This window comes from Sminthopsis crassicaudata, chromosome 3, assembly GCF_048593235.1.
Source record: "Sminthopsis crassicaudata isolate SCR6 chromosome 3, ASM4859323v1, whole genome shotgun sequence".
Classification (NCBI taxonomy): domain Eukaryota; kingdom Metazoa; phylum Chordata; class Mammalia; order Dasyuromorphia; family Dasyuridae; genus Sminthopsis; species Sminthopsis crassicaudata.
In genome coordinates, this window is record NC_133619.1 from 503079862 (window position 1) to 503106772 (window position 26911).

A 26911-nucleotide genomic window follows, 5' to 3' on the forward strand; every position below is an offset into this window, starting at 1 on the left:
AGCATTGAGAAGGGGAGGGAGAGGCATCTAATTGGTTGTTGCTATGCAGAGAGATTGGAATGGAAGGTTTCTGTTTCCCAAAATCAACTGATTTCTAGGAAACAGAAAATCAGGCCTTCAGGCTTTAGATAGACATGGTCAAGCTAGCTAATAGACTAAATATCGCTAAGTGTCAAATACTGATAAATGTCATCAGCTCAGGTTAAGTAAATATGTTTATAGCTGGCTAAAACCCAAGTAATTATGGGCCTGTACATAGTATACCAGTCATAGGGGAAACACAGAAATAATGAAAATAAAGTACAGAAAAAGAATTCACACAGTCCTGTAAGTTCTTCACCTTATCTCTCTTTTCCACACATTCCCCCTTGAAATATGTAAATGATTTTTATCATTTTTCTATAAAGAACTTATACACTGTTCAAAATTATTTAACATATCTATACATTGTTTATTAAGTTCATCCCTCTCTAATCATCCCTCTCTAATATATTGCATCCTTTTCTCTGAAGGATCATCATTTTAATAGCATCTTCTGTATGCAATATTTTGATAGGGACTATTGAACTATTCTGGTTACTAATGTAATTATACAAGGTAGTCATAGTGGCAACAGGATGATACTACTGATTGCAATAAGTTCATAACATAAAAACTGCTTTCACCAACTGTTTTGGAGACAGTTATCACAGAATAGATTGGCATTTGGCAGACATAAAAATACAAACATAAATTAACAAAGATGACAATCTAGAAAAACTGAGGGACAACATTAACACTCTCCTTTTGAATATTTGAATTATTGAATTATCTCCCCTAGATACCTGGGAGGTTTCAGTGCCATAATTTTGACCAACCCAATGTGAAGCAAATAAATCAAAAATAAAACTATCAAGAACTTATGGCAACGGTAAGTCTCTTCCTGACAACCCCAGAGTTATCAGCAGTACAGAGGCCCTCATTTCAGCCAGATAATCCAGTTTGAGATGGACAGTTCACTGTGTTAGGTGGTCTATAGTCATTTGCACATTTAACTAAGCCTCTGCTTATATAGGGAGTAGCAGTGGTCAAGACAGTCATGTTGCCCATGCTAGGAGGGCACCTCAAGTCTGTTAGGGATTTCAAAGGAGGGAAAGAGTGGGGCCTGGAGTAGTTCCACCTGTCCTCTCTGATAGAATAGGAGCTGCTACTAAGATCCAGAAAGGATTTCTGAGCAGAATATGCACAGTTAGACTATGGAGGCAGGCAAACCCCGAACTTTAGAGGCTTGACCGCAAAACTGCAATGTCCTTTGAAAAAGGTGAGATACCAATTAAGAAATTGGGGTTACAGGGCTGGAGACTGCCAGTCCCAAGATATGTGTCTATATCTTGGAGATTTCCTACAAACAGGCAATCAGAGAGTAGTCTACCAGAGCAATTCCAACAGAATAAGGGACTTCAAAACTAAAGCATCAAATAATCACCTCACATATAAAGTTCCGATACATCCATAACAGCAATAATTGTACAATTTAATAATTTTCATCCTAAATCTTAAACACACAGTAATACAATTGTTATTTTAGCAATAATTCATCAACTACTTTCCTACTTCTTCCATATTAGTCCAAATTATATCAGGAGCAGGGGTGATGGTCTCAATCTAAGCTGCTTCAGGCTAAGAAATGGGTGAAGGCTCTCAATCCATGCAGGGGTATGGGTGTGGCATGCTGACAGCTAGCAAAGCTTCAGATGGACTGATCCATGTCTCAGAAGAGATTCAATAATCTGTAATTTTACCAAGATCTAGAACAGCAAAAAACCCAAATCTAACAAGATTAGACCAGTCTGAGACAAAAGACTTGATTCACCAGACTGCTGCCAAATGTGAAGAGCCAGCAGCTGAGTTTGCTTCACAAGGTAGGCAAATGGCTGTCAGCTATATTCCCAATAAATAAAACAACAGTTAGATTTCACAGACCATTGTTAATTATCCTCTTATCATTTAGAAATCTTTTGAAAAACACTTAACTATCATAAACTTCTGATATTTACTAGCTGTATGACCCTGATCAAGTCACTTAATTCCATTTAGTTTAGTTTTCTCATCTGTAAAATGAGATGGCAAAGGAAATAGAAACTACTTCCAATATCTTTGCCAAGAAAACACCAAAATAGGGTCATAAAGAATTAGATCCAATATAATAACAACAGAAAATTGGACTTGATTATTGAGATTGCAGTTGGTCCAAAACATCATTTTTTTATCTTGCTATTTCCAGAGCTTGTTCTGTGTGTCTTTATGTTTTTGGTTCTTCCAAAATAGTATGATATATGAAGGGGTATGGTCGCTGCTCTCCTAACCCATGCTTTGGTCTGTGAGTGACCATAAGCACTCTTCTCTAAGATGGAATTGTGACCAGTAGCTCCAATATGGCCTCTTATGCTTTCTCATCTTATAATCCTGGAATTGTGAGTTGAGTTTCTGATATCTTGTTGCAAACATTTCTGATTTGAACCCAAGACTAGGGACCTGCTTCTATTCTTCTATATGTGGGACTTTGACTATAGTTTTTGTGTCCCTGATGCCATAAATATTAGTGCTCATTTTAATTCTGAGATTGTGATTCAAAACTGCTTATGGACAATGCAACAGGGCTTTTACTTAATGTCCTCAAGGGGTCCTTTGTAAGTTCTCTTTCTGAGCAGTTGTTTGACTGCTTGTAGTCTATGTGCTGAGAATTCCTAAAATCCCCAAGGCCCACTATTGGATTGCCTAAGTTATGTCCTATGCCATGCCTGATCACCATTTATGTGCCATGGAACTTTCCTGCTGAACTCCTAAGTTGAGCTGGAAAGGAGAATTATTTTACTCTGATTGTTGGTTCTTATACTTCAGAATGTGATTTGAGGCCTTATTTTGAACTTATTTTGGAGGAAAATCTGAGAAGTTGGGTGAATCTCTGCTTTTACACCACCATCTTTGCTTCACTTTCCTCAACTACTTCATTTCATAATTAGCACTTTTACTTGAGGATAATCTTTATATAATTTCTGATAACAATAATGTGGTTCAGAATTTCCTTCTTTTTGTGTTTATCACACCATTGGATACAATTGGATGAATTTTGTATATATTTTTTATGAAGTATTGTAGAGGGCCACAGATAGTGGGGGGGAACTCTGGATGAAGCATAAGACCCTTCAGTTCAGAGAGAACCTGTTTGCAATGTCTGGTTCAAATCCCTATTTCCTCTAAGGGCTCTTGGTCTTCCTGAGAAGTCAGGGGGCCATGCTGTAATTGAAATAGAGTGATACCAGGTGGCAAAGAGTCATCTGCACACAATAGCAAGTTATTTATATGGTCTAGCATGTGCATGATACAGTTAGCCATGTTATAGTTATGTAATGGTATTAGGGTACATAAGGCTGAGAGAATTTGGAATAAATGGACTCCATAATTGGTCATCCACGTGAGTCCCACCTCTTCATTCCTCTTCTAAGACCAACAACTTGGGCTGATACCGAGATCCTCCAGAGTGCTAGTCTGGAGATTACAGAGGACTTTTTGGTTCTATCATTAGAGAATTTTTATAATTATCTCTTTCACAGGTTCTTTCTGGAGATGACCCATTTTTGGTTATACCAATTCAATAACTCTATTGTCATATATCCATTATTACCCTTGATTTTAAGTTAAGTGATATCTATTACTTTGAAGATTATTTGTGAAAGTATGTGATATCTCTATCATGTGTTTTATGAATGTCTGTGAATCTTCTGCCTTTTAGGCATGGAAATCTTAATCTTTCTATAACTACCTTAGAATGACTCTTGTTTGTAATTGAAATTTTGTGGATTTTTGTGATACTTGAAAAATCTTTTATAATCTGTTTTAAAATTCAAAAAGCATACATTAAGTTTAGTATTTCAGACATTATTTGCTTTGAATATATGCTTCCCATTAATCTTTGATTTTGGTATACTAGTCTTTTTAAACTACTGACTCATAGCATTCTCCTTCATATCTTTATACTCAGGTTGTCTTCTTGTTGGAGAACATTCTAACTAGCGCCCTCATGGATTGTACCTATGTGACTTCTGGATTCAAGCTCAACCCTTTCAAATTAAATTTGCTTGAGTTTAAATTAAATTCTTAGACAACTGGACATATTATGCCACAACTCTTTACTGCATTTGCAATGGAGCCATGTAACTATGTCTTTCATATATACATTGAGTGAATTTATGTTATGCATTGATAATGTACATTGAAAAATTGGAAACTTTAATTAAACACATTTAGGAGAGTAAAAATGAAGTTAAAGCCAGGAAGAACCAAAATATCTTAATTAATTTTCTTGAATAAATGCTATTTTAAAGTCATTTGCTTTTGATGTTATTGTATTGAAGGCATGTTTTAAATGGAGAAAACTTTTTACAAAATATCTTTTTTATATATTTAATTTGTAAGTATGCAGTATAAAAGTCATGAGTGTAAAACTGAGTTAAAGATTTTATCTGATCATACTTTACCTGTTTTAGTAGTCAATATCATGACCAAGCAAATATTTCTATAAGATGTGCCATGGTAGTTCTGACTCAAGGCCCTTTGATTCTTTAAAGGGGAAGCTGCTAGATCCTGGGTCATCCTAATTATGGCTCCTCAGTATTTAAGTGGTTTCTTTCTGCCTGCTTGCAATATCTTTTCCTTGGTGCAATAGTTTTGAAAGTTAGCCATGATATTCCTTGGGGATTTAATTTTTGGGTCTCTTTCAGGAGGTGATCAGTGAATTGTTTCAATGGCTATTTTACTTCCTAATTCTAAAATATCAGGGTAGTTTTCCTTTATGATTTCCTGTAAGATAATGTTTAGGTTTTTTTTTTCCATCATGGCTTTCAAGAAGTCCAACAATACTTAGGTTGTCTCTCCTAGATCTATTTTCTAGGTCAGTTGTTTTTTTCTTGGAGGTTTTTCATATTTTATTCTATTTTTTTTTTCATTTTTTGACTGATTCTTGAAGTCTTATTGGGTCATTCACATCTATTTGTTCAATTCTAATTATTAATGTATTATTTTCTGTAGTTACCTTTTTTTTAACTCCTATTATATTTGGCCAATTGAATTATTTTGTGCATTGCATTTTTCCCATTTCACAAATTTTGTTTTTCAATGAATTGATATATTTTTCATATCTATTCTTAGGGCATTATATGCTTTTTCCATTATTTCTTTCGATGATCTCATCTACTTTCCCCATTTTTCTTCAATTCTCTTTTAATATCCTTTATGCAGTCTTCCAAGAAAGCCTTGTGAAATGGGGACCAGCTCATCTTTCCCTTCAAGGCTTCATCTGGATTTGTTTTGCCTTTAGGAACCTCAGGTCTGTCTGTCTCTCTCTCTCTCTCTCTCTCTCTCTCTCTCTCTCTCTCTCTCTCTCTCCATAAAGCTGTTAATGATGAAAATTCTTTTATTTTTTGTTCATCAACTTTTTTTTGAGGCTTGAGGTCTGCTCTCAATGAAAGGAGCTCAGCTGCTTTAGTTTGCCCTGGGCAGTTCTGCTTATTGACTTTCAGTGCTGGTTATTGGGTTAGGTCCCCAGTTCTTCCAAGCTCAGTGGTTTACAATTGCCTTTTATAGCAAATCTGCAAGCCACTGCTTGCAACAAGGACAGACTAGCCTAAGAAGCTCAAAGAAGATTCTCAGGTATGTGGAAACTGCAATTCTTTGATTCTTCACTCCAGCTTCTTGGACTGTTTCCTTGAGCTATGATGTGGGCTTAGCTGACTTTCCCTCTGTCCATTTGAAACAGTCTTTTCTGAAATTCTTCCAAGGTATCTTCTGAGAATGTATTCCTAATATTTGTGGGTTCTTTGACTCTAAATCTAGTTTAGAGGCTTAATATTCTATTGGTTTGAGAAAAGGTCAGAGGAGGTCACAGAAAGTCCTGTCTGCTCCCCACCATCATGACTCCATCCCTCTGTTGCTAATATTTTGCTTAATTTTTAGTTTTAATGTTAATTAAAGCTATTTGCCTATTTAATTCTCTTTTTTCTGTTTTGATTTTTATCATTTGGAATCATAGGATCAATTTAGTAGGATCCTTTCTTTCTTTATTTTAAAAACAGTTTGCATAATATAGTATTAATTGTTCCTTAATGTTTCATAGAATTAAGTTGTAAATCCACCTAGTCCTGGAACTTTATTCCCCCAAAAATATTTATTTATGGTTCATTTACTTTCTTTTTCTGATACTAGGTTACTTAAAATTTCTACCTGTCATTGATAGGAGAATTTTATATTTTAAAATTATTCATACATTTAATTTCAATTTTAAGTTTTAAGAGATATAGAACTAATCAAATCTTCCTCATTTCTAACCATTCTAACCATAAATGTGAATGGGGCAAACTGCCTCATAAAGAGGAAGCAGTTAGCAGACTGGATTAAAAGTCAGAATCCTACTATATGTTGTTTACAGGAAACACACCTGAAACAGGATGAGACATTCAAACTAAAAGTAAAAGGGTGGAGCAGAATCTATTATGCTTCAGGCAAAACCAAAAAAGCAGGAGTAGCCATCCTCATCTCAGATCAAGCAAAAACAAAAATTGAACTAATTAAAAGAGATAAGGAAGGGCATTATATCCTGCTAAAGGGAAGCATCAATAGTGAAGCAGTATCAATATTAAACATATATGCACCAAGTGGTGCAGCATCTAAATTCTTAAAAGAGAAATTAAGAGAACTGCAAGAGGAAATAGATAGCAAAACTATAATAGTGGGAGATCTCAACCTTGCACTATCAGAATTAGATAAATCAAACCACAAAATAAATAAGAAAGAAGTCAAAGAGGTAAATAGAATACTAGAAAAGTTTGATATGATAGATCTTTGGCGAAAGCTAAATGGAGACAGAAAGGAATATACTTTCTTCTCAGCAGTTCATGGAACCTATACAAAAATTGATCATATACTAGGGCATAAAAACCTCAAAATCAAATGCAGTAAGGCAGAAATAGTAAATGCATCCTTTTCAGACCATAATGCAATCAAAATAACATTTAATAAAAAGCCAGGGGAAAATAGACCAAAAAATAATTGGAAACTAAATAATCTTATACTAAAGAATGATTGGGTAAAACAGCAAATCATAGACATAATTAATAACTTCACCCAAGAAAATGACAATAATGAGACATCATACCAAAATGTGTGGGATACAGCCAAAGCAGTAATTAGGGGAAGTTTTATATCTCTACAGGCCTACCTGCATAAAATAGAGAAAGAGAGGGCCAACGAATTAGGTTTACAACTAAAATTGCTAGAAAAGGAACAAATTAAAAACCCCCAGACAAACACAAAACTTGAAATTCAAAAAATAAAAGGTGAGATTAATAAAATTGAAAGTAAAAAAACTATTGAATTAATTAATAAAACTAAGAGTTGGTTTTATGAAAAAACCAACAAAATAGACAAACCCTTAGTAAACCTGATTAAAAAAAGGAAAGAGAAAAAGCAAATTGATAGTCTTGAAAATGAAAAGGGTGAACTCACCACTAATGAAGAGGAAATTAGAACAATAGTTAGGAGCTACTTTGCTCAACTTTATGCCGATAAATTCGATAACTTAAATGAAATGGAAGAATACCTTCAAAAATATAGCTTGCCCAGATTAACAGAGGAAGAAGTAAGTAGTCTAAATAGTCCCATCTCAGAAAAAGAAATAGACCAAGCTATTAACCAACTTCCTAAGAAAAAGTCCCCAGGACCAGATGGATTTACAGGTGAATTCTACCAAACATTTAAAGAACAACTAACTCCAATGCTATGTAAACTATTTGGAAAAATAGGGATTGAAGGAGTCCTACCAAATTCCTTCTATGACACAGACATGGTACTGATACCTAAACCAGGTAGATCGAAAACTGAGAAAGAAAACTATAGACCAATTTCCTTAATGAATATTGATGCTAAAATCTTAAATAAGATATTAGCAAATAGACTTCAGAAAATCATCCCCAGGATAATACACTATGACCAAGTGGGATTTATACCAGGAATGCAGGGCTGGTTTAATATTAGGAAAACTATTAGTATAATTGACCATATTAATAATCAAATTAATAAAAACCATATGATCATCTCAATAGATGCAGAAAAGGCATTTGATAAAATCCAACATCCATTCCTACTAAAAACGCTTGAGAGTATAGGAATAAATGGACTATTCCTTAAAATAATAAGGAGCATATATTTAAAACCTTCAGTAAACATCATATGTAATGGCGATAAACTAGAACCTTTCCCTGTAAGATCAGGAGTGAAACAAGGTTGCCCACTATCACCATTACTATTTAATATAGTACTAGAAACTCTAGCCTTGGCAATAAGAGCCGAGAAAGAGATCCAAGGAATTAGAGTAGGAAATGAAGAAATCAAATTGTCAGATGACATGATGGTATACTTAGAGAACCCCAAAGACTCTGCTAAAAAGCTATTAGAAATAATTCAGAATTTTAGCAAAGTCGCAGGATACAAAATAAATCCACATAAATCCTCAGGATTTTTATACATTACCAACACAATCCAACAGCAAGAGATACAAAGAGAAATTCCATTCAAAATAACAGTCGATAGTATCAAATATTTGGGAATATATCTACCAAAGGAGAGTCAGGAATTATATGAGCAAAATTACAAAACACTTGCCACAAAAATAAAGTCAGATTTAAATAATTGGAAAGACATTCAATGTTCTTGGATAGGCCGAGCGAATATAATAAAGATGACAATACTCCCCAAACTAATCTATTTATTTAGTGCTATACCAATCAGACTCCCAAGAAACTATTTTAATGACCTAGAAAAAATAACAACAAAATTCATATGGAAGAATAAAAGGTCGAGAATTGCAAGGGAACTAATGAAAAAAAAGTCAGAGGAAGGTGGTCTAAGTGTACCTGATTTAAAGCTATATTATAAAGCAACAGTCACCAAAACCATTTGGTATTGGCTAAGAAATAGACTAGTTGATCAGTGGCATAGGTTAGGTTCACAGGGCAAGATAGTGAATAAAAATAGCAATCTAATCTTTGACAAACCCAAAGATCCCAAATTTTGGGATAAGAATTCATTATTTGACAAAAACTGCTGGGAAAACTGGAAATTAGTATGGCAGAAACTAGGCATGGACCCACATTTAACACCACATACTAAGATTAGATCAAAATGGGTCCAAGATTTAGGCATAAAGAACGAAATCATAAATAAATTGGAGGAACATGGGATGGTTTACCTCTCAGACTTGTGGAGGAGGAAGGAGTTTGTGTCCAAGGGAGAACTAGAGACCATTATTGATCACAAAATAGAACATTTTGATTACACCAAATTAAAAAGTTTCTGCACAAACAAAACTAATGCAAACAAGATTAGAAGGGAAGTAACAAATTGGGAAAAAATTTTTACAGTTAAAGGTTCTGATAAAGGCCTCATCTCCAAAATATACAGAGAATTGACTTTAATTTATAAGAAACCAAGCCATTCTCCAATTGATAAATGGTCAAAGGATATGAACAGACAATTTTCAGATGATGAAATTAAAACTATTTCCACTCATATGAAAGAGTGTTCCAAATCACTATTGATCAGAGAAATGCAAATTAAGACAACTCTGAGGTATCATTACACACCTGTCAGATTGGCTAAGATGACAGGAACAAATAACGATGAATGTTGGAGGGGCTGTGGGAAAACTGGGACACTGATGCATTGTTGGTGGAGTTGTGAAAGAATTCAACCATTCTGGAGAGCAATCTGGAATTATGCCCAAAAAGTTATCAAAATGTGCATACCCTTTGACCCAGCCATACTACTACTGGGCTTATACCCCAAGGAACTACTAGAGAAGGGAAAGGGTCCTGTATGTGCCAAAATGTTTGTGGCAGCCCTTTTCATAGTGGCTAGAAGCTGGAAGATGAATGGATGTCCATCAATTGGAGAATGGTTGGGTAAACTATGGTATATGAATGTTATGGAATATTATTGTTCTATAAGAAATGACCAACAGGAGAAATACAGAGAGGCTTGGAGAGACTTACATCAACTGATGCTGAGTGAAACGAGCAGAACCAGAAGATCATTATACACTTCAACAATGATACTGTACGAGGATGTATGCTGATGGAAGTGGATTTCTTCAACATAGAGAAGAGCTAATCCAATTCCAATTGATTAATGATGGACAGAAACAGCTACATCCAGAAAAGGAACACTGGGAAATGAATGTAAACTGTTATTTTTACCTTCTGAATCTAATTCTTCCTGTGCAACAAAAAAATTTGGTTCTACACACATATATTGTATCTAAATTATACTGTAATATATTTAACATATATAGGACTGCTTGCCATCTGGGGGAGGGGGTTGGGGGAGGAAGGGAAAAATTCTGAATAGAAGTAAGTGCAAGGGATAATGTTGTAAAAAATTACCCATGCATATGTACTGTCAAAAAATGTTATAATTATAAAATAAAATAAAAAATTAAAAAAAAAAAGAAAAAAAAATTATTCATACATTTAATTTCAATCTTAAGTTTTAAGAGATATAGAACTAATCAAATCTTCCTCATTTCTTTTTGTTTTGGATTATACTAATTTTTTCTTTTGATAACTTAATTTTATTTTTTTTTAAATTTAAATATTGGTTGGTTTGACTGCTCTTTATTTAATGAAAGTATTTTTGTTTTTATTTTGATAATCTTGTTTGATTTTTTTTTTCAGATTTATAATAGAGGTTAAATTAGTGACTTAAAAAGTTTTCTTTAGGAACTGATGAAGTACATAGTAGAAGAGATTGTCTCACAATATCTGGAGTATTGCCATTATACTTTAATCAAAAAGTAAAATTGACTGATACATGATATTTTAATTCCAACTTCATTTATGCATTCCTTTATTCAAAAATCAAAACAAGTCATCTTTAAGGAATTACAAATTGTCAGGACTTCAGGGTGAATGGATGAAATATAGACCTAAAGAAGTAAGTATAGTATGTTTGTGTGTATATATGTGTATGTATATCTGTGTGTAGTGTAGTATAATCTCTCATATATCCAAGTAGTGTACAAGGGTAGAGGATCTAACTTCTTTAAAACCTTAATGATCTTAGCTTTAATATTATGCATGGTGAGCAGAATATTTTCCTTTGAATAGTTATAGGATACCTTAATGTAACTGTCTTGATTCCATGTTGAAAGGAGCATATAGACTTCTTATTTACCTCTGTATCTTTTGTAGAACTCAGTTCAGTGTTATAACCCTCTGATCTCTTACTTTCCTTTATTTCCTGAATTAAGTAGAAAATCCTAGAGATGATGGGCATAAAACATTGTTCAGGAGAGAAATTCTCAGAATCAAAATTAGAAGAAAATAGGGAAGTCTCTTGTGTGAATTTATAAACTGAGTAGAAGACTGAATCCCTATTTAAGAGAAACAAAACCTCTGTGCTATTGTGTGTAAACATGGACATTGTAATTTCTGCTCCTTTGAGTCTAATCCCAGAGAGAGAATCTGCTGGATCTTCTCTGTGTTTCCAATATATTCCTTGGGAATATCATATCTAGAATAAATCCTTCATTTTCCTATCAAGCATTGATTATGATAATATCTCTAGGCACTATTTCCTCCTCTAAAGCTGAAGCATTCCACAGATGAACTCATGGTCATAACGTATGATCTTTATTGCTGAAAACATCTCAATTTAGTCTAGAGCCTGGGTTTTGTGTTCTGATTCCCTCACGAGAAACAGGAGTAGAAGACACTAAATTTCTAACATCCTATTAGAGAAATTTCAAAGACCCCAAAAAATCATTCAATAAATTATATATTACTCTTTCATCCTTTGCTCAGTGTTAATCATCAATAATTCTTGAAGGCAATACATGAAAGGTAGTTGAGGAAAATAAAATGTCCAAATGATGTAGATAAAATGCAACTGCCTCACCATCATTCTTTCAAGCAAATTAAGCATAATTAAATTTATAGTCTTTTTTTATACTGCAGTTTTCTTTTCTGTCTTAAAATTGTCACAAAATTAAATACAAAATTAAATACAAAAATATTTTTTCACTTAATATGAAAATCTATGCTTTTAGACATGGCTGCTTCTATTAAAAGATGATACAGATTGTTTTCTGACTCCCATAATAGACATACTATAGGGCTGGTCTTGCTCAGAACAATAATTAAACATTCCTAGTATAGTGTAAATAGATAACAAATAGGCAACTAAGAAATATCAGTTTTGAGGAAAGCATTTTTAGTTTTTTAAAAAAATGTTAGTAGGAAATGTTATTATAACAGTTACACTATATGAGGAATTTGAGCAAATTCATTTAACTTGTAAATTTTCCCTGAGGGAAGTTTCTCTTCTATTGTCAAATTGACTGAACCCTCATAATGCAAAAGGCATTTTTATGTTTTTGTCTTATGTTCTGTGACATTTGTAAGTAGTTAGGATTGTGCAGTGGATAGAATACTGGTTCTGGTGTCAGAAGGATGTGAGTTCAAATCTTGCCTCAAACACTTACTAGTTATGTGACCCCAGGCAAGTCACTTAATTTTATTTGCCTCAGTTTCCTCATATGTAATATGATTTAGAGAAGGATATGGCAAACAATTCTAGTCCCTTTATCAAGAAAATACAAATGGAGTCATTGGAATTAGGACATGACTGCAGTAACTCAACAACATTATATTTATTATTAGAAGCTGATTGGAAGAATGGAAGAGACAAATAAGTGAAAATATGTTATTTAAAACTCTCTACATTAAGGCCTCTTCCTACTGTCCCAATGTACTTACATCTTATTCTTCTCTTCACATCCTGAATTAACCATAACGATCAACTAGTCCTCCCCAACATGGCATTCCATCTTCATTTTGATGATTTGTACTGGCTATCTAATACCTGTAGTAACTCCATTCTCATCCCAAACTCTTAGCATCTTTGGTTTTCTTCACTTTTTTTTTTTTGAGGCTGGGGTTAAGTGACTTGCCTAGGGTCAAAAAGCTAGGAAGTGTTAAGTGTCTGAGACCAGATTTGAACTCGGGTCCTCCTGAATTCAAGGCTGGTGCTCTATCCACTACACCATCTAGCTGCCCCCCACTTCATTTTTCATGAATCCATTCCTAATTTCCAAAGCAATTGGTACCTTTTCTCCACAAAAACATCTTGTATTTTTGTATTTTGTATATATGATGTATATGAAAGTATACCTGCACTACTTTGTTTTTCCTTTTAATTATACAGAAGTATTTTTCATCTAAATTGCCTTGTTAGATGATTTCTTTAGTCTTGTCTGATAACTTATCCTGAGCATAAATTGTTTATTTGAATTCTTTCATTTTTTCAATAAATGAGATAAAGCAAAATTTAGTTTTCCAGCAAGTATTTATTTTTTTCAAGTCCTTTCTCCAGCTATCACAGATAACAATTTCTTCAGAATATAGTTTAATTTTTAACACGTCAAGCCTTCTTATAAAATTTTCTTTATAAAAGAACCTTATTTCTTTGTTTATTATCCATAAATCCCCTTTAGATCTTCACAAAGTTAAGCCCCAAACTTTCCCTGAGTTTATTAGGAAGTCATTTGCAATCTAAACCCCATATTACAAGTGAAGCTTCCTTTTTTGCAACATTGTTACATTTGGCTCTTAAACATATGTAACAATATCTGTAGTGTCTGTGGGAAAACCTAGAGATAATAATATATTAATATGCTAATATTGAATATTTGGAGATACATACTCAAAATATTTTATTGCAGTCACATAATAACAAAAAGTTTGGAGAGAATTATATTCTAAAACATCTTAGATTCCATCAATTCCAACACTGTCATTTTACAGTGAGGTTAAGTACTTTTCCAGGGTGATATAGGTAGTAAGAAGAAGAGTCTTATTTGAAGAATTGAATATTTTCGGAGGAGCAATATAGATTTCAACTTTTTTCTTGTTGTTGTTGTCAAGGAGCATGGTATAGTGTGTTAATATTTCATCTCAAATCCTAAGATATCTTATTATTAATTGATATTGGCAAATAACTTTTCATAGCCAAAATTTCCTTATCAATAAAATAGGGATAATGCCAGTACTTCAAAAAGTTGTCATGAGAATCAAGTAATAAAATAAAATAAAAAATTTTGACAAACATTAAATCTCTATAAATTCCAATTATTCTTTGTCTATTTGTGGATTAATTTTTTTCATCTTTTTCAATAGGGATCAAATAAAAACAGCATTGAGAAAAATCATTAATTAATTAATTAATTTCCACTGTTAGGCATTTAAAATTTAAGATTTTTGTTTCCTTTGGTTGGAAATTATGTGAATTTAATAGAGCAATATCTATTTTGGGGTGTGCTCAAAACCCTGTCTGGGCAAATGTGACTCTTCAACTTTGCTACAGTTAGTTGATTACATTCTCCCATTTGAAGTCTCTATAGAATAGAGATTTGTCATTTTTCAGTATATGAAAAGAACTGAACCTTTCACATATAATTCTATCTACCAGGTCTTGTTTTTTAAATTATTCTAAAAATACTAAACTTTTAAATTTTGTAGTGATGCATTTCACAGGTTTCACTATTTCCTCTCATAATTTGCATTTTTCATTTGGGCATAGTCCTTATGCAATTTTTCATAATAATGATGCAGTCCTGAATTTTCTTCTCTTTCCATATATAAATGCACATGACAGCTATTTATTCAATGCTTATTTGTAGGTATGTCTTTAGATGAGTTTATGTGTATGTTTTACATAGAAGATCTTTTGCTTCCATTATTAGAAAGCTTTTGAATGAGCTCTTTCAAAGTTTTGTCTGGAGGTTTCAATTGCAATAATCCAACAAATGTAATAGAATTTATTTCACATTATTTTTTGTTATTTATTACTTGATGAATCTTGTCTTTTTGAATTTATTTTTCTAGCTTTTTCACCTGTTTATTACGTACTTTAAGAATGTCTGTCAGTCTTCTTACTCCTATTTTTGACACACAAATCTTAATCTTTCTATTACTGCTATAGAATAAGGATCATTGTTTTTTCATTGTAATTGTATAGTTTTTGTGATAATTCAAAAGCTGTTATGATCTATTTTAAAATTCAGAATGCAGGGGGCAGCTAGGTGGTACCGTGGATAGAACATTAGCCCTGAACTCAGGAGGACCTGAGACATTAACTGCTCTAAATGTATTCTTCCTATCAGTGTTGATTTTGGGAGTCAGTAACCTAAAACATTTAGACATAGCTTTCTCCTTTATATCTTTATGCTCAGAGATGAAGGAATTTGTAATTATTGGTTTCATAGATTGTATGTATATAGCCTCTGAATTCAACCTCAACTTTTTCAAATCAATTTATATTAAATTGAGTTGAAATTAGATTCGTATACCATTGGAAAAAAATATCCTATAAACTGAAGGAGCTCTTTAATATGTTTTCATTGGAGCTATATGACTGAATGTCTACCATGTATATTGAGTGATTATACATGTCCATTAATATTATATATTGAAAAAATAAGATATTTTACTTTCATTTATTTTTAAATTTTTTTTGAAAACTATGCTTAGTTCTACTTTGCAGAGATAATAATAAGTTTAATATATTATAATTTTTAAAGGGAACGTACAGAGAAGAATCAGCATAAAACTTGTGTCTAATCAGTTGGGAAGAATGAGTGAAAATCATTTCTGAAAAGTGATAAGAACTATACTAAGTTCTGGGATTGTAAAGAACAAAAAATATTCAGACAATACCTGTTATCAAAGAACTTACATTAAAAATGTTTTCAAAATGGTGGAGTGAAATGAGCATTTTTGTCAAGATTTCCCAATATAACCTTCTAAAAATTTTGAGATGGAAAACTAAGGAAGAAGTCACAGTGAGTCATTTTCCAGCCCAAGGCAGCTTAGGAAGACAGAAGAAAACATTCTATACCCTGGGAAGGGGCTGACTGGAAGCATGGTATGGCTGTCAGATAAGGTCCTTAGAGAATCACAGCAGCAATGACTTCAGTAACAGGAGTGCCCAGAACCAAAGGATGTAAAGAAACTTAACACTTGGTTAGAAAAAAGATTTCAGAGGCGGTAGGTGGCGCAGTAGATAGAGCACCAGTTCTGAAGTCAACGTTCAAATATAGTCTCAGACACTTAATACTTCCTAGCTGTGTGATCTTGGCAAGTCACTTAACCACAATTGCCTCAGAAAAAAAAAAAAAAAGATTTCAAGTGACCCTTCTACTATCCTAATACCGGTAACATGATGTGAACCATCACCTGGCAGCTCTGCCACTCATTTACTTAGTTGTGGGCTATAATTCTAAGATACAAAAAAAATTGGTTCTGTTTGTGCAAAGATCAAATAATAGATAAGGAAGGCAGTGATTAGATTTCTCCATAGATCATCACTTTGGAACCACCAAATATTTACTGTATGCACTGAACTTTGAAAGTAACAGAAGCTCATTAAAGACAGAAGGTCAGACTAAACATTACCCCCACATCCACAAAGTAATAGAACCTAACTTTTACATGAAGTCCAAAGTGAAGAAATAGGCCAAAAAATGAGCAAATGACAAAAAATTAAACAAAACAAAGAACAAAAAACCAAAAAAGCTACTATGGTTACAGGAAAAATATTTACAAGTAAAGCCTGAAAAAAATGCAGACTGAACATAAATACAAGATGAATCTCTAGAAGTATTGAATAAGGAGGTTAAAAAAGTTTAAAATGATTCTAAAAATCAAATGAAAGTGGCACAGAAAAATTGTGGAAAGAAACAAATGCAACGAAAGAAAATTGTGAAAAGAGAATTAGTAGCTTGAAGCACAAATATGCTAAACAAAACACCTCTTTAAAAATCAGAATTGGTCAAATGGCAAAATAGATACAAACTATCACTGAAGAAAAGAGCTCCTTAAAAATGGCAATCGATCAAATAAAAGCCAATGATTCTATGAGACATGAGGATACAATAAAACAAAACTCAAAGAATTAAAAAAAGGAGAAAATGTGAACTATCTCATAGGAAAATGACTGACCTAGAAAATAGATTGAGGAAAGATAGCTTGTGAATTACTGGACATAATAAAAAAGAGCCTAAACATCACATTTCAAGAAATTATAAAGGAAAACTGCCTGGATATTATAGAACCAGAGAGCAAAACAGAACAGAAACAGGTTAAGTGTAGAAAAGTTGGGTAGTATTAGAGTGTGAAGAGTTTTGAATGCCAGGTAGCATTTGAACTTTATCACTAAGGATTCATTGAAAGATTTTTGGCAGAGGATTGACAAGACTTGAGTTATCCATAAGCCAAGTGTTTTGCAGTGATTTGAGGTACAATTGAAGAAAAAAATGGAAAGAAATGAAAGAAGGAAGAAAGAAAAGTAAGTTAGGAAGCTATCATAGATTCAGGTTAATGTTAACAAAGGATAAACTAAGATGGTGGCAGTAGGAATTGTCTTTGTTTTGGTCCTGGAACTCAGATTGATGTAACTTCCAACTCTGGTTCCAAAGACAAAGTTGGGCAGGCATTCATGAAGTTTCCTTGGATACAGTGTTTTCCACTAAGTAATTACTTGGAAAGGTCATTGTGAATATTTGTATTCAGCAACCATTGGTACTTATTTCTGACCCCATGTTTATTTATTCCTCATAGATTCTGATCTCTTGGGATATTTCCTAAAGTCTTTAATTGCTTTAATGTTAATTGTGTCTTCTTCCAAGAATCTAGTCTCCAAAGATGTATCATCCCATGGGAATCAGGGACTTGTGTATGTCTAATTCCCCATCTCAATACATTAAAATAACTTGTTTCCCATCTTCCTCTCATTATGTCCTGGGAAGTAAATGTCTTCAGCAAAATCAACTTGAACTTCGTGAAAGGTCAGAGAAAAATCATGATTTATCTTGGGGGGCTGTTTTTACTTAAATGATTTTTAGTGACTTACATATTAATTCAAAATATTCTTCTGGAAGAAATGTGCCAATGTGCTCATACTTAAAATGTCCTATCTACCAACAACAAATTCTGAAAAAAAAAGCCCCCTGACCTCTCTAAAATTGATTATCTGGTAAATTGTAAGTATGAATCATTCCTTTTCTTTCCTTTTCCTTTCATTTGTAACCAACTTGATTCTCAGTTCCCTGGATATATTCAATGTGGATTTAGGTTTCTCAAAAGTCTTCTCAGGAATATAGATACAGATCCAGTAAGGTCATCTATTTACTTATAACTTTATAATGCACAGTTACCAATGACATTTGTGAACATAGGAGACAGATATCCAATGTATTGTTAGTCTAGTAATTAAGTTTTAGACCCTGGACCACTAGAATACTTTCATCCTTTGAAGCTCCAAGATTAATTTGTTCAGCTCCAGTTGTAGCTAATGTGGTAGATGAAATCTGAAGTAGCTGAGAAAATAAAGAGTTAAGCTTCCTAGCATTTGATTTATTAAGCAGTGCATACCGCTTGCATAACAAATCTGAATCAGACTTATTCAGTTTTGTCTCAAGATGCTGAATACAGAGAGACACTCAAACACACACACACACACACACACACACACACACACACACTTAACAAGATATAAGACAGGATCCAAGATTAGGTAAACTGATTCTAATTGGTGGAAAGATTAGGGGCTTTCTGAGTTGGATAAAGGAGAGTCAACTTGAGCAATTCCCTCAAAAGAGAAAAAGAGTTGTCCTACTCTCCCCAGTATCTGTATTTAATAAAAGCAACAAAGAAACAGTAACTGATTGACCAATATGTGGTCAGTTTTGCATTTTGTTATGAACAGATTTTGTCATTTGCAGAGGCTTTGCTAATAAACAATAGAGTATTATTTCTCTTAATGTAATCCTATCCTCTCATGTCGTTTCCAATAAAGCGCTCCTTAGTTTGAGCCGCTTTTTTGGGTCAGCAATCTATTCACACCTCTAGGTAATGAACTCTCACTATTTCTTCTTCTTCTTCTTCTTCTTCTTCTTCTTCTTCTTCTTCTTCTTCTTCTTCTTCTTCTTCTTCTTCTTCTTCTTCTTCTTCTTCTTCTTCTTTCTTCTTCTTCTTTTTGTAAAGCCAGACCAATTAAAAGACACATTGCCTCAAAGTAGAATATATTTAATGAAATAGCAGTTTTATGATATCATTTATTTTGCAATACTATGTACGTAGCAGCACACTCTTACATATTACCAGAAGGAAGGGAACACTGATAGGAATACCAGTAACAAAGCACCACATCTGCTGGGGCAGATGCATAGGGAGCATTTGTGGTCAAGGCACATGGGTTTCTAGATTGATTGGATTCCTTTGCTGTTATATTCCTTTGCTGTTATATTCTGTTTGCAACAGTGCTCTCTGCTGGATATCTCTGTCTATTGAGCTCCTATTTGCAGCTCTTTTCTGGTTATTTCCTTTGAGCAGCTTTCTTTTGACTATACCTATCTGTTCTCTGCTACCATCTGATGGACACCAGCAGCAGATAGCAGCTCTCTCTTGTAAATAGAAAGTTCATTTCCTTTAACTTTAGTTCTAAGGTTTTTCATAGTTGCCACTAACCAATTAACCAGCAGAAGTCAGCAAGTCCTCAGGCCTAAAATCTCTGTTTTGCTTTTTTTTTTTTTTAATTCTTTTGCTGACCCTTGGGGATGCTTTCATCTAAACTCTCATCTGATTTATGGTTTGAAAATTCTTTTTAACTCCTATCATATTCCAGGCACCAGCTGTGGTTCTCTTTAAATGATCCTGATAATTTGACATAATAAAACTACACTTCCTTTCAATTCTCCATTATGTCACTGGCTCCTATACAAATTAGTTCAAGAGCAACCTTCCCCCCCAACCCCATGGGAAGGAATTGGTGAAGCATTACTTCCAACTGAGCAAAATCTGCCCATTTCTACAATTTTTGTTTCAAATCCCATGAAAACCAACTACTATTCACAGGATAATAGGATTTAGAAATCATTTAGTTAAATCGTGTCATTTTACAGTTGAAGGAAATGCAACCTAGAAAGATAGTGATTTTCTTAAGCTTACACAGGAAGTAAATAATGTTTAGATCCAAGGTCTATGTCTTTAGGGGTTTTCTCATTGCACCTATTCTCCATAAATGGAGTTGGGATCAATATGAATGTCAACTTTGTCTTAGACCAAAAGAGTATGTGTGTTTCCCAATTGGTTCAGCTGTCTTTCTGATAGAAGGTTCCCATTTTAATTTTTGAATCAGAAAAATAAAGGTATTTTGTCAGTGAATTTAAGTATGCATTTAATTGCTAATGACAGAAAATTTTATTTCAATTTCCTTTGTCACTGAAATAAATAGTCACTATAGCCAAGAAAAACTCATGTCCCTTTCCTCTTTGATTTTTTATTTGAAGCCTTAGAAAACATAACATATTAAAGCAATAAAGGGACTTCTAGGCTCTCTTGTTCAAAATTTTCCTTTTACAAATGAGGAAATCAAAGCTCAGAGAAGATAAGATCTTTACAAAGATATCACCCTTAAAAACACCCAAAGTCTATAATCAGACTCTCAGACTTGAAAAGGATAACAGAGATCATCTGTTTAATCCTTGTGAAGGAATTGCCTTCATAATATCCTTGTCCAGTGGTCAGCCAGTTTTTATTCAAAAACCTAGAAAACCTGTAAACAAATGACCAAAAAGTCACAGAGGTTTTGCAACTTCTGTAACTTTTAAAATATTGAACAACTCACATAGACTATCACAACCACAGTTAACATTGAAAAATAAAGAAAATTAAATCCAAAGTTCATAAGCAAGCAGCTTTCTTTATTCTTTTTGTTGAGGTTTAGATTTGGTGAACCCAAATAAAATTAGGGTTCCTGGTGGTCAGGAAGTTAAATGAGGTCTAGTGGCAGATTCAGGGAGTCAAATGGAGCAACCCTTTAGGATTCAGCGCAAGGGTAGGGAGTTTTGGGGACTCCCTTCTGGTGGCACAGTTCTCTGTAAAGGAATTTACAGACCCCAAAACCTAGATTTATAAAAGAGGTTTATTATGGGGATTAGAATTAAGGTTAAAATATCTAGTTAAGGAAGTAGGTGAGGGTAAAGAGAAGATAGCACTGGAAAAGAGTATTCCAGTGGGTAGAGGCTCCTTGGGGTGCCAAGCATGGTATAGTTAGCATGTTTGGAATCTCTGCAAAGAGAGGATTTTAGTTTGGCTCTTTTATAGTGAGAGATTTAGCTAAAGTGGGCCTGTGGGTGGTTCTGGTGGGGGCTGGGACAAGCCCAGATCTCCTATTGGAATTTAAAGGGGTGATTTTGACCAGGATTTGTGAATCAAAGACCCTAGCTTGCTGGACTGATAATGCATCATCCAGGAGGGGCTGGAAGTAATCTGAAAGGAATCACAAATCAATAGGAAATACAGGTTCTTAAAGGATCCACAACCCACTTCACTTTGAAGGAAGGAAAGTAGACATAAGTTCTGGGACCTCCTTTAGGAGCAAATACAATTTAGAGTGGGCAAATCTCAATACACTAACTAGTGGCTATGTAATAAGTTGTAGTTCTGACAATGAGGGGTAAGAGCAACAATAGACAAGTTTGATTCATAGCAAGATTTTATGAATGGAACAAGGGTACTACAGGTGTTTATCTAGTTCAGGAACCACCTGGGTCTGGTGTGAAACTATTTTGGGATTGTCTGCTGGTCTGAGTTCATCCTGAGGGTTAGCACAAATTGTTGTTATACCAAACTCAGAACACAGCTTGTTTGCTGGGCCTTGACTCTGGAAAATAGGATGTTTCCTAATAATAAATAGAAAGGAGTAAAAAAGAAAAGGTGTTCTTGGCATGGGGATCCTCAGAGAACAAATCAATAAGTAAATGTTTATAGCTCATTTTTCTTTTACTATATTCCAAACTTTGGAGATGTATTTTTGATGTTGAACTAATTTTTTCCTCTCTGATATTTTACCCATTGTTTAATACTAGCTGAAAGTATAATTATGAAGCAGAAGCAGTAATTCTCTAGAGTTTTAAAAATATTTTGACAGTGTGTCTTACAAACATGGAAAAACTGTTATATTCTCGGCATGGTGACTCTGATTTTGTGGGTAGTTAAAATCCCTTACATATTTTGGTTCAAGTATTCTTCTATGTGTGGGAACTAGATTTTTTCCTTCCTTGATCCTCTTATAAATATCCAGGTTAGCTGTAATTGTCACCACAAGGTGAATTGTAAGTCTATCTGCTTCTTTGCAATCTGGATAGGCTTTACTAAAAGCAGGGCACACCAATTTGTAGGAAGAAGTGGGAACTATAAAGCAATGGGACTTTTGATATTAACAACCAATCATACTTTCAAAAGAGTCTTTGTCTACTTTAGAGCTCTCACCTGTAGAGTCTATTCACAATCTCCCTTTTCCCCTTCCCATTGCTTGGCTGCTTTCGTTTGTATATTATGGAACTTTGGTGATTATTCTGATTGTTCTTTCATGGAGGAAAACCCAGAGCATTTTTTGAGAGGAATTTTATTTCCAAGGCTACAGTTAATTTGAATTATATCCAGAGATGTGTAAGGTCCCTGAAGTAGGGGTCTTTTTCATTTCATTCTTTGTATTCCAGTGGCTATCTCGGTGCTTTTACATGCACTAAGTACATAGTAAATATTTGATAGATTGGGTTGAATTGGACAAAGGAGCCATATTGCCTGCCATAGATTAGATTGAGGACTGAGAAGAAATACCTTTTTTCCTATAGACTGAGGGCAACAGATACACAAATTATGTCCAAGTACATGACATACAATCATTCATTCACAAAAATTACTTTATTGTCCACCAGATGCTATGAAGGAGATAAAAAGGAAAAAGGAAGCATAGGCTCCTCCTTTATGAATCTCTGACTTTATAGATTCCATTAAACTATGCTCAGAATGAGGCAGTAGGTTTTGTTTCTATGATATCACTGAGTGTTTCTATGGGGATTTTATTTTAAAAGTGAATTCTGGAGCTTCTTAGTAAGCTAAAAAAAGGTGTAATTTTCACACATTTCCTATAGGGCTCAAATACAGTGATATATGATCTTTTTCAAAAAGCAGAAGTGTAGGAGGATCTTGTAGGACAAATACTCTGGTTCCATTATATATTCTTCCCAAAGTTCTCAGAGAACATTGGTGAGAGTAGGGTATCCAGGATTAGTCAGTATGGTTTGGAATCACAGAATATTAGAATTGGATGAGACATCTTTTTTAATTTCTGACCTCACAGAGGATTCCAATCTCCTTAATTTCTACAAGGTATTTATTTAACCCATGTCCTAATACTTCTACAATAATACACTCATGACGTCTAAAAGCAGCCCCAACATGGACAGGAATGTGACATTCTATTTTAAGGGGGGAGAATTGCCTAGAATGTAACTCTTCAATCTTTACAGTTTTAATTATAGGAAAATGGCCACAGGAAACTACTCTACAGTGATGGAGTTTATCCTCGCGGGGCTCACAGATAAGCCAGAACTTCAGCTTCCTCTTTTTCTCTTGTTCCTGGGAATCTATGTGGTTACTGTGGTAGGGAATCTGGGCATGATCTTACTAATTATTATCAGTTCTCCACTTCATTCCCCCATGTACTATTTTCTCGGTCATTTATCTTTTATTGACCTCTGCTATTCCTCTGTCATTACCCCTAAAATGTTAGTGAACTTTGTCACTGAAAAGAATGTCATCTCCTTTTTGGAGTGCATGACCCAATTATATTTTTTCCTAATTTTTGTCATTGCTGAAGGTTACCTTCTGACAGCAATGGCTTATGATCGTTATGTTGCCATCTGCAGTCCTTTGCTTTATAATGTTCTCATGTCTCAAAGAGCATGCTCTGTAATGATGTTTGTGGTATATTCCTTGGGATTTTTTGGTGCCACAGTACATACTAGCCGCATGGCAATGCTATCCTTTTGTGAATCTCATGTTGTCAGACATTACTTCTGTGATATTCTTCCCCTGTTAACCCTCTCCTGTTCAAGCACTCATGTTAACGAAGTTCTTCTTTTTATCATTGGGGGAGTTAACACCTTAGCTCCCACTCTAGCTGTCATTGTCTCTTACACTTTTATCTTGTCCAGCATTTTACGCATCCGTTCTACTGAAGGCAGGTCCAAAGCCTTTGGCACCTGCAGCTCCCACCTCATGGCTGTTGGGATCTTCTTTGGGTCTATCACTTTCATGTATTTCAAGCCCCCTTCTAGCAACTCCATGGATCAGGAGAAGGTATCCTCAGTATTTTACACTACAGTGATCCCCATGCTTAATCCTCTGATATATAGTTTTAGAAATAAGGATGTGAAGAATGCCATTAGAAAAGTTATTGGGAATTAAAGCTTCTCTGAGTGTCATTTCCCAGAAGTAGAAAAAAATGAGTCCAAAGGGAAGCTATTCCAAATTTGTTTCCTGGTATTATCTCTTTCCTGGGAGGCCAATCTCTTTCTTCTGATAGAAACTAGGCTTCTTTTTATAATTCATTAGAGTCTTTTCTTCACTAGTATCTTGAGATCAGAAACTATAAAGGTGCTTTAAAAACTTTCTTAGCATCTATTGCAAGGTTGTGTTCTCAATAAACAGTGAATAAATGCTTGTTGAAGGAATCAATGAATATGCTAAATAAATAAAATTTCCCTCAAACTCTTTTCTGTTCAGTAGTTATTGATATTCTTCCCAGAAATTCAGATTAATGTGTAATTTACTCCTGCTCTTTTCAAAACTCTTGAATAATTCATGGCTTTGGGTTTCTAATATATGATCCCCATATGGACCAGGGAGAAAGTTTGAAGAAGGTTCAAGGAAGACCATGGACTGCCTAAGAAGATCAGTTGACTGAATTCTGGAAGTGGATTTCCTCACCTATCTTATCTTTCTGGAACTTATGCATTTGTATATGTACATGTATGTATATGTAAATATGTATTATACTTTAATGTTTACATGTGTATATAATATATTGTACATAAAGATATGTATGTATGTTTGTACATATATATATGTATATATATACAAATATATATATACATATATATATGTAGGGATGTCTTGAGCCAATTCAAAATGGCACTGAGCTAATGATTAAAATTTCAGTGTGAGCATTTATACCTCACAAATTAGCCACAAATGCTACAAAATAGGACTTGGTTTATTGTTCTGTCGATTGTATAGACTTGAGAAAGTGATGGAGAATATGTTAATAATATAGATTAAACTTTAAAGTGTGTTGTGCACACATTTTTTCCTCTTAGGGAAACTAGTTTTTAATCATTTACTTGTACAATACTACATGAATTTGTACACATATACCACCAATTATATAGTATTATAACAACTGCCCTTCTTATTGTTCTTTACACACAGTACTGTGGATGCTAATACCTCAAGTGTGTGTATACACATGTGATTTTATTGATATAAAACTTCCAGGAGAAGAAACTCCCTCTATCCTTGTAGATGGTCACCTTTTCTCATAATTTATAATTTTAATGAATTGCTTGGGGGTACTGAAAGGTTAAGGGACAGTTAGGGTCACAGAATGTATTACTCAGAGATTGAATCTGAGCCCTGGCCTTTCTAGTTTCAAGGACTAACTCTGTCAAGTTTGCCATGATGGATGCAAGATTTGAGGAATGGTATAAGCACCTGGAGAAATTAGAGAAAATGCTCATCTGAGCATTGATGAAAACTAGGGATTCTGAATTGAAAATAAGGAGGGGAGACATTCTAGGCAAGGAACACAGCTTGTACAAAGACTGGAGATGAGAAATGGAGCACTGTGTATAAGGAACAGTAAGAAGGCAGTTTGACCAGACTGTCTTAAGTGTGAAGGAATAGTCTGGTCTGCTTCTGATAACAGATCAATAATGCTTAAGTATTAAGAACCTTGAGAAATAGAAAGTAGATATGGTTTTTGCCCTCAAGGTATTTATAATATTGGCATTAAAAGCCCTTCATAATCTAGCTTTCTCCCCATTTTTTAGTCTCCTTATACTTTATTATTCATTTTCTCCTCTACACATAACCCTAGTCTTTGATATAGTGATATAGGCCTACTGGCTATTCCAAACAGACATGTTCCATCTCTGACTCCCAGACATTTCCTCTGTCCATTCTTCTCAGAAAATAGATGAATGGTTTTAAGTATTCTTTCTCACATTTACCCTGATTTTTAAAAGCTGAGAAGAAGATACAGAATAGTTTTTGTAGGGCCAATGCTGCATTATCTTCAAGTATAGATAGTCAAGACCTAGTTTTAATAGAAGTTGTGTCTATTAATCTGACGATTTCCTAATGGAAATGTGCTTGTCCCTAAACTTGTTCCTGTAATTCAGTAATTGTTGTGTTCTTGCCTTTCTTTTCTTCTGTAAATAATAGATAAGGGCCAGAGCTATTTGAGACTGAGCCTTTCTTATTATATTGCCAGGATTACCTGTCTCACTTCAGATATAATTGACAATGGTTTTTGTGTCAGCAGATGATGAGATCGGATGCACTAGAATCATGTAGCAAGCCCTAGCTCAATCTCTGCAGTGTAACCTTACCTGCATTGTCAGGATTCACAATGCTTATCTGTATTAATCTCTGAACCTATATTATTCCACCCTGAAGAAAATTTGATATTTTTCTCTTTGTTAAACATGGAATTAGAGACTAAATTAAATAATCTCCTGTCCTGTGCTTCTCATATATGTCAGCTAAAGTTTTATGGTTGATGACATCTGGCTGTGCATCAGTGATATTTTTAATTGCAGTTTTCTGACAGTGTCATCACTTTATCTGGCTCAAGGGTATTCTAGTTTCTTAGGATTACTCTTATCTTGCCAGTAAACATCTCCTAATATTGTTCT

At 34.1% G+C, this 26911-nt stretch overlaps 1 protein-coding gene across 1 annotated transcript; it reads left to right on the forward strand.

The window, feature by feature from the left end:
* Nucleotides 1-23474: 23474 nt before the first annotated feature.
* On the forward strand, nucleotides 23475-25517 carry LOC141562257 (olfactory receptor 8D2-like). Its single transcript, XM_074302230.1, has 2 exons — nucleotides 23475-24389; nucleotides 25485-25517. The coding sequence occupies exons 1-2, from the start codon at nucleotides 23478-23480 to the stop codon at nucleotides 25515-25517; spliced, it is 945 nt and encodes a 314-aa protein (XP_074158331.1). The 5' UTR covers nucleotides 23475-23477.
* Nucleotides 25518-26911: the final 1394 nt, after the last annotated feature.

What these genes read in the sequence shown, in the direction of transcription:
- LOC141562257 (XM_074302230.1), top strand. Translation starts at nt 23,478, where the DNA reads ATGGCCACAGGAAACTACTCTACAGTGATGGAGTTTATCCTCGCGGGG. An exon ending in AGAATGCCATTAGAAAAGTT is followed by an intron (nt 24,390 to 25,484) that starts ATTGGGAATTAA and finishes TTGATATAAAAC; the next exon opens with TTCCAGGAGAAGAAACTCCC.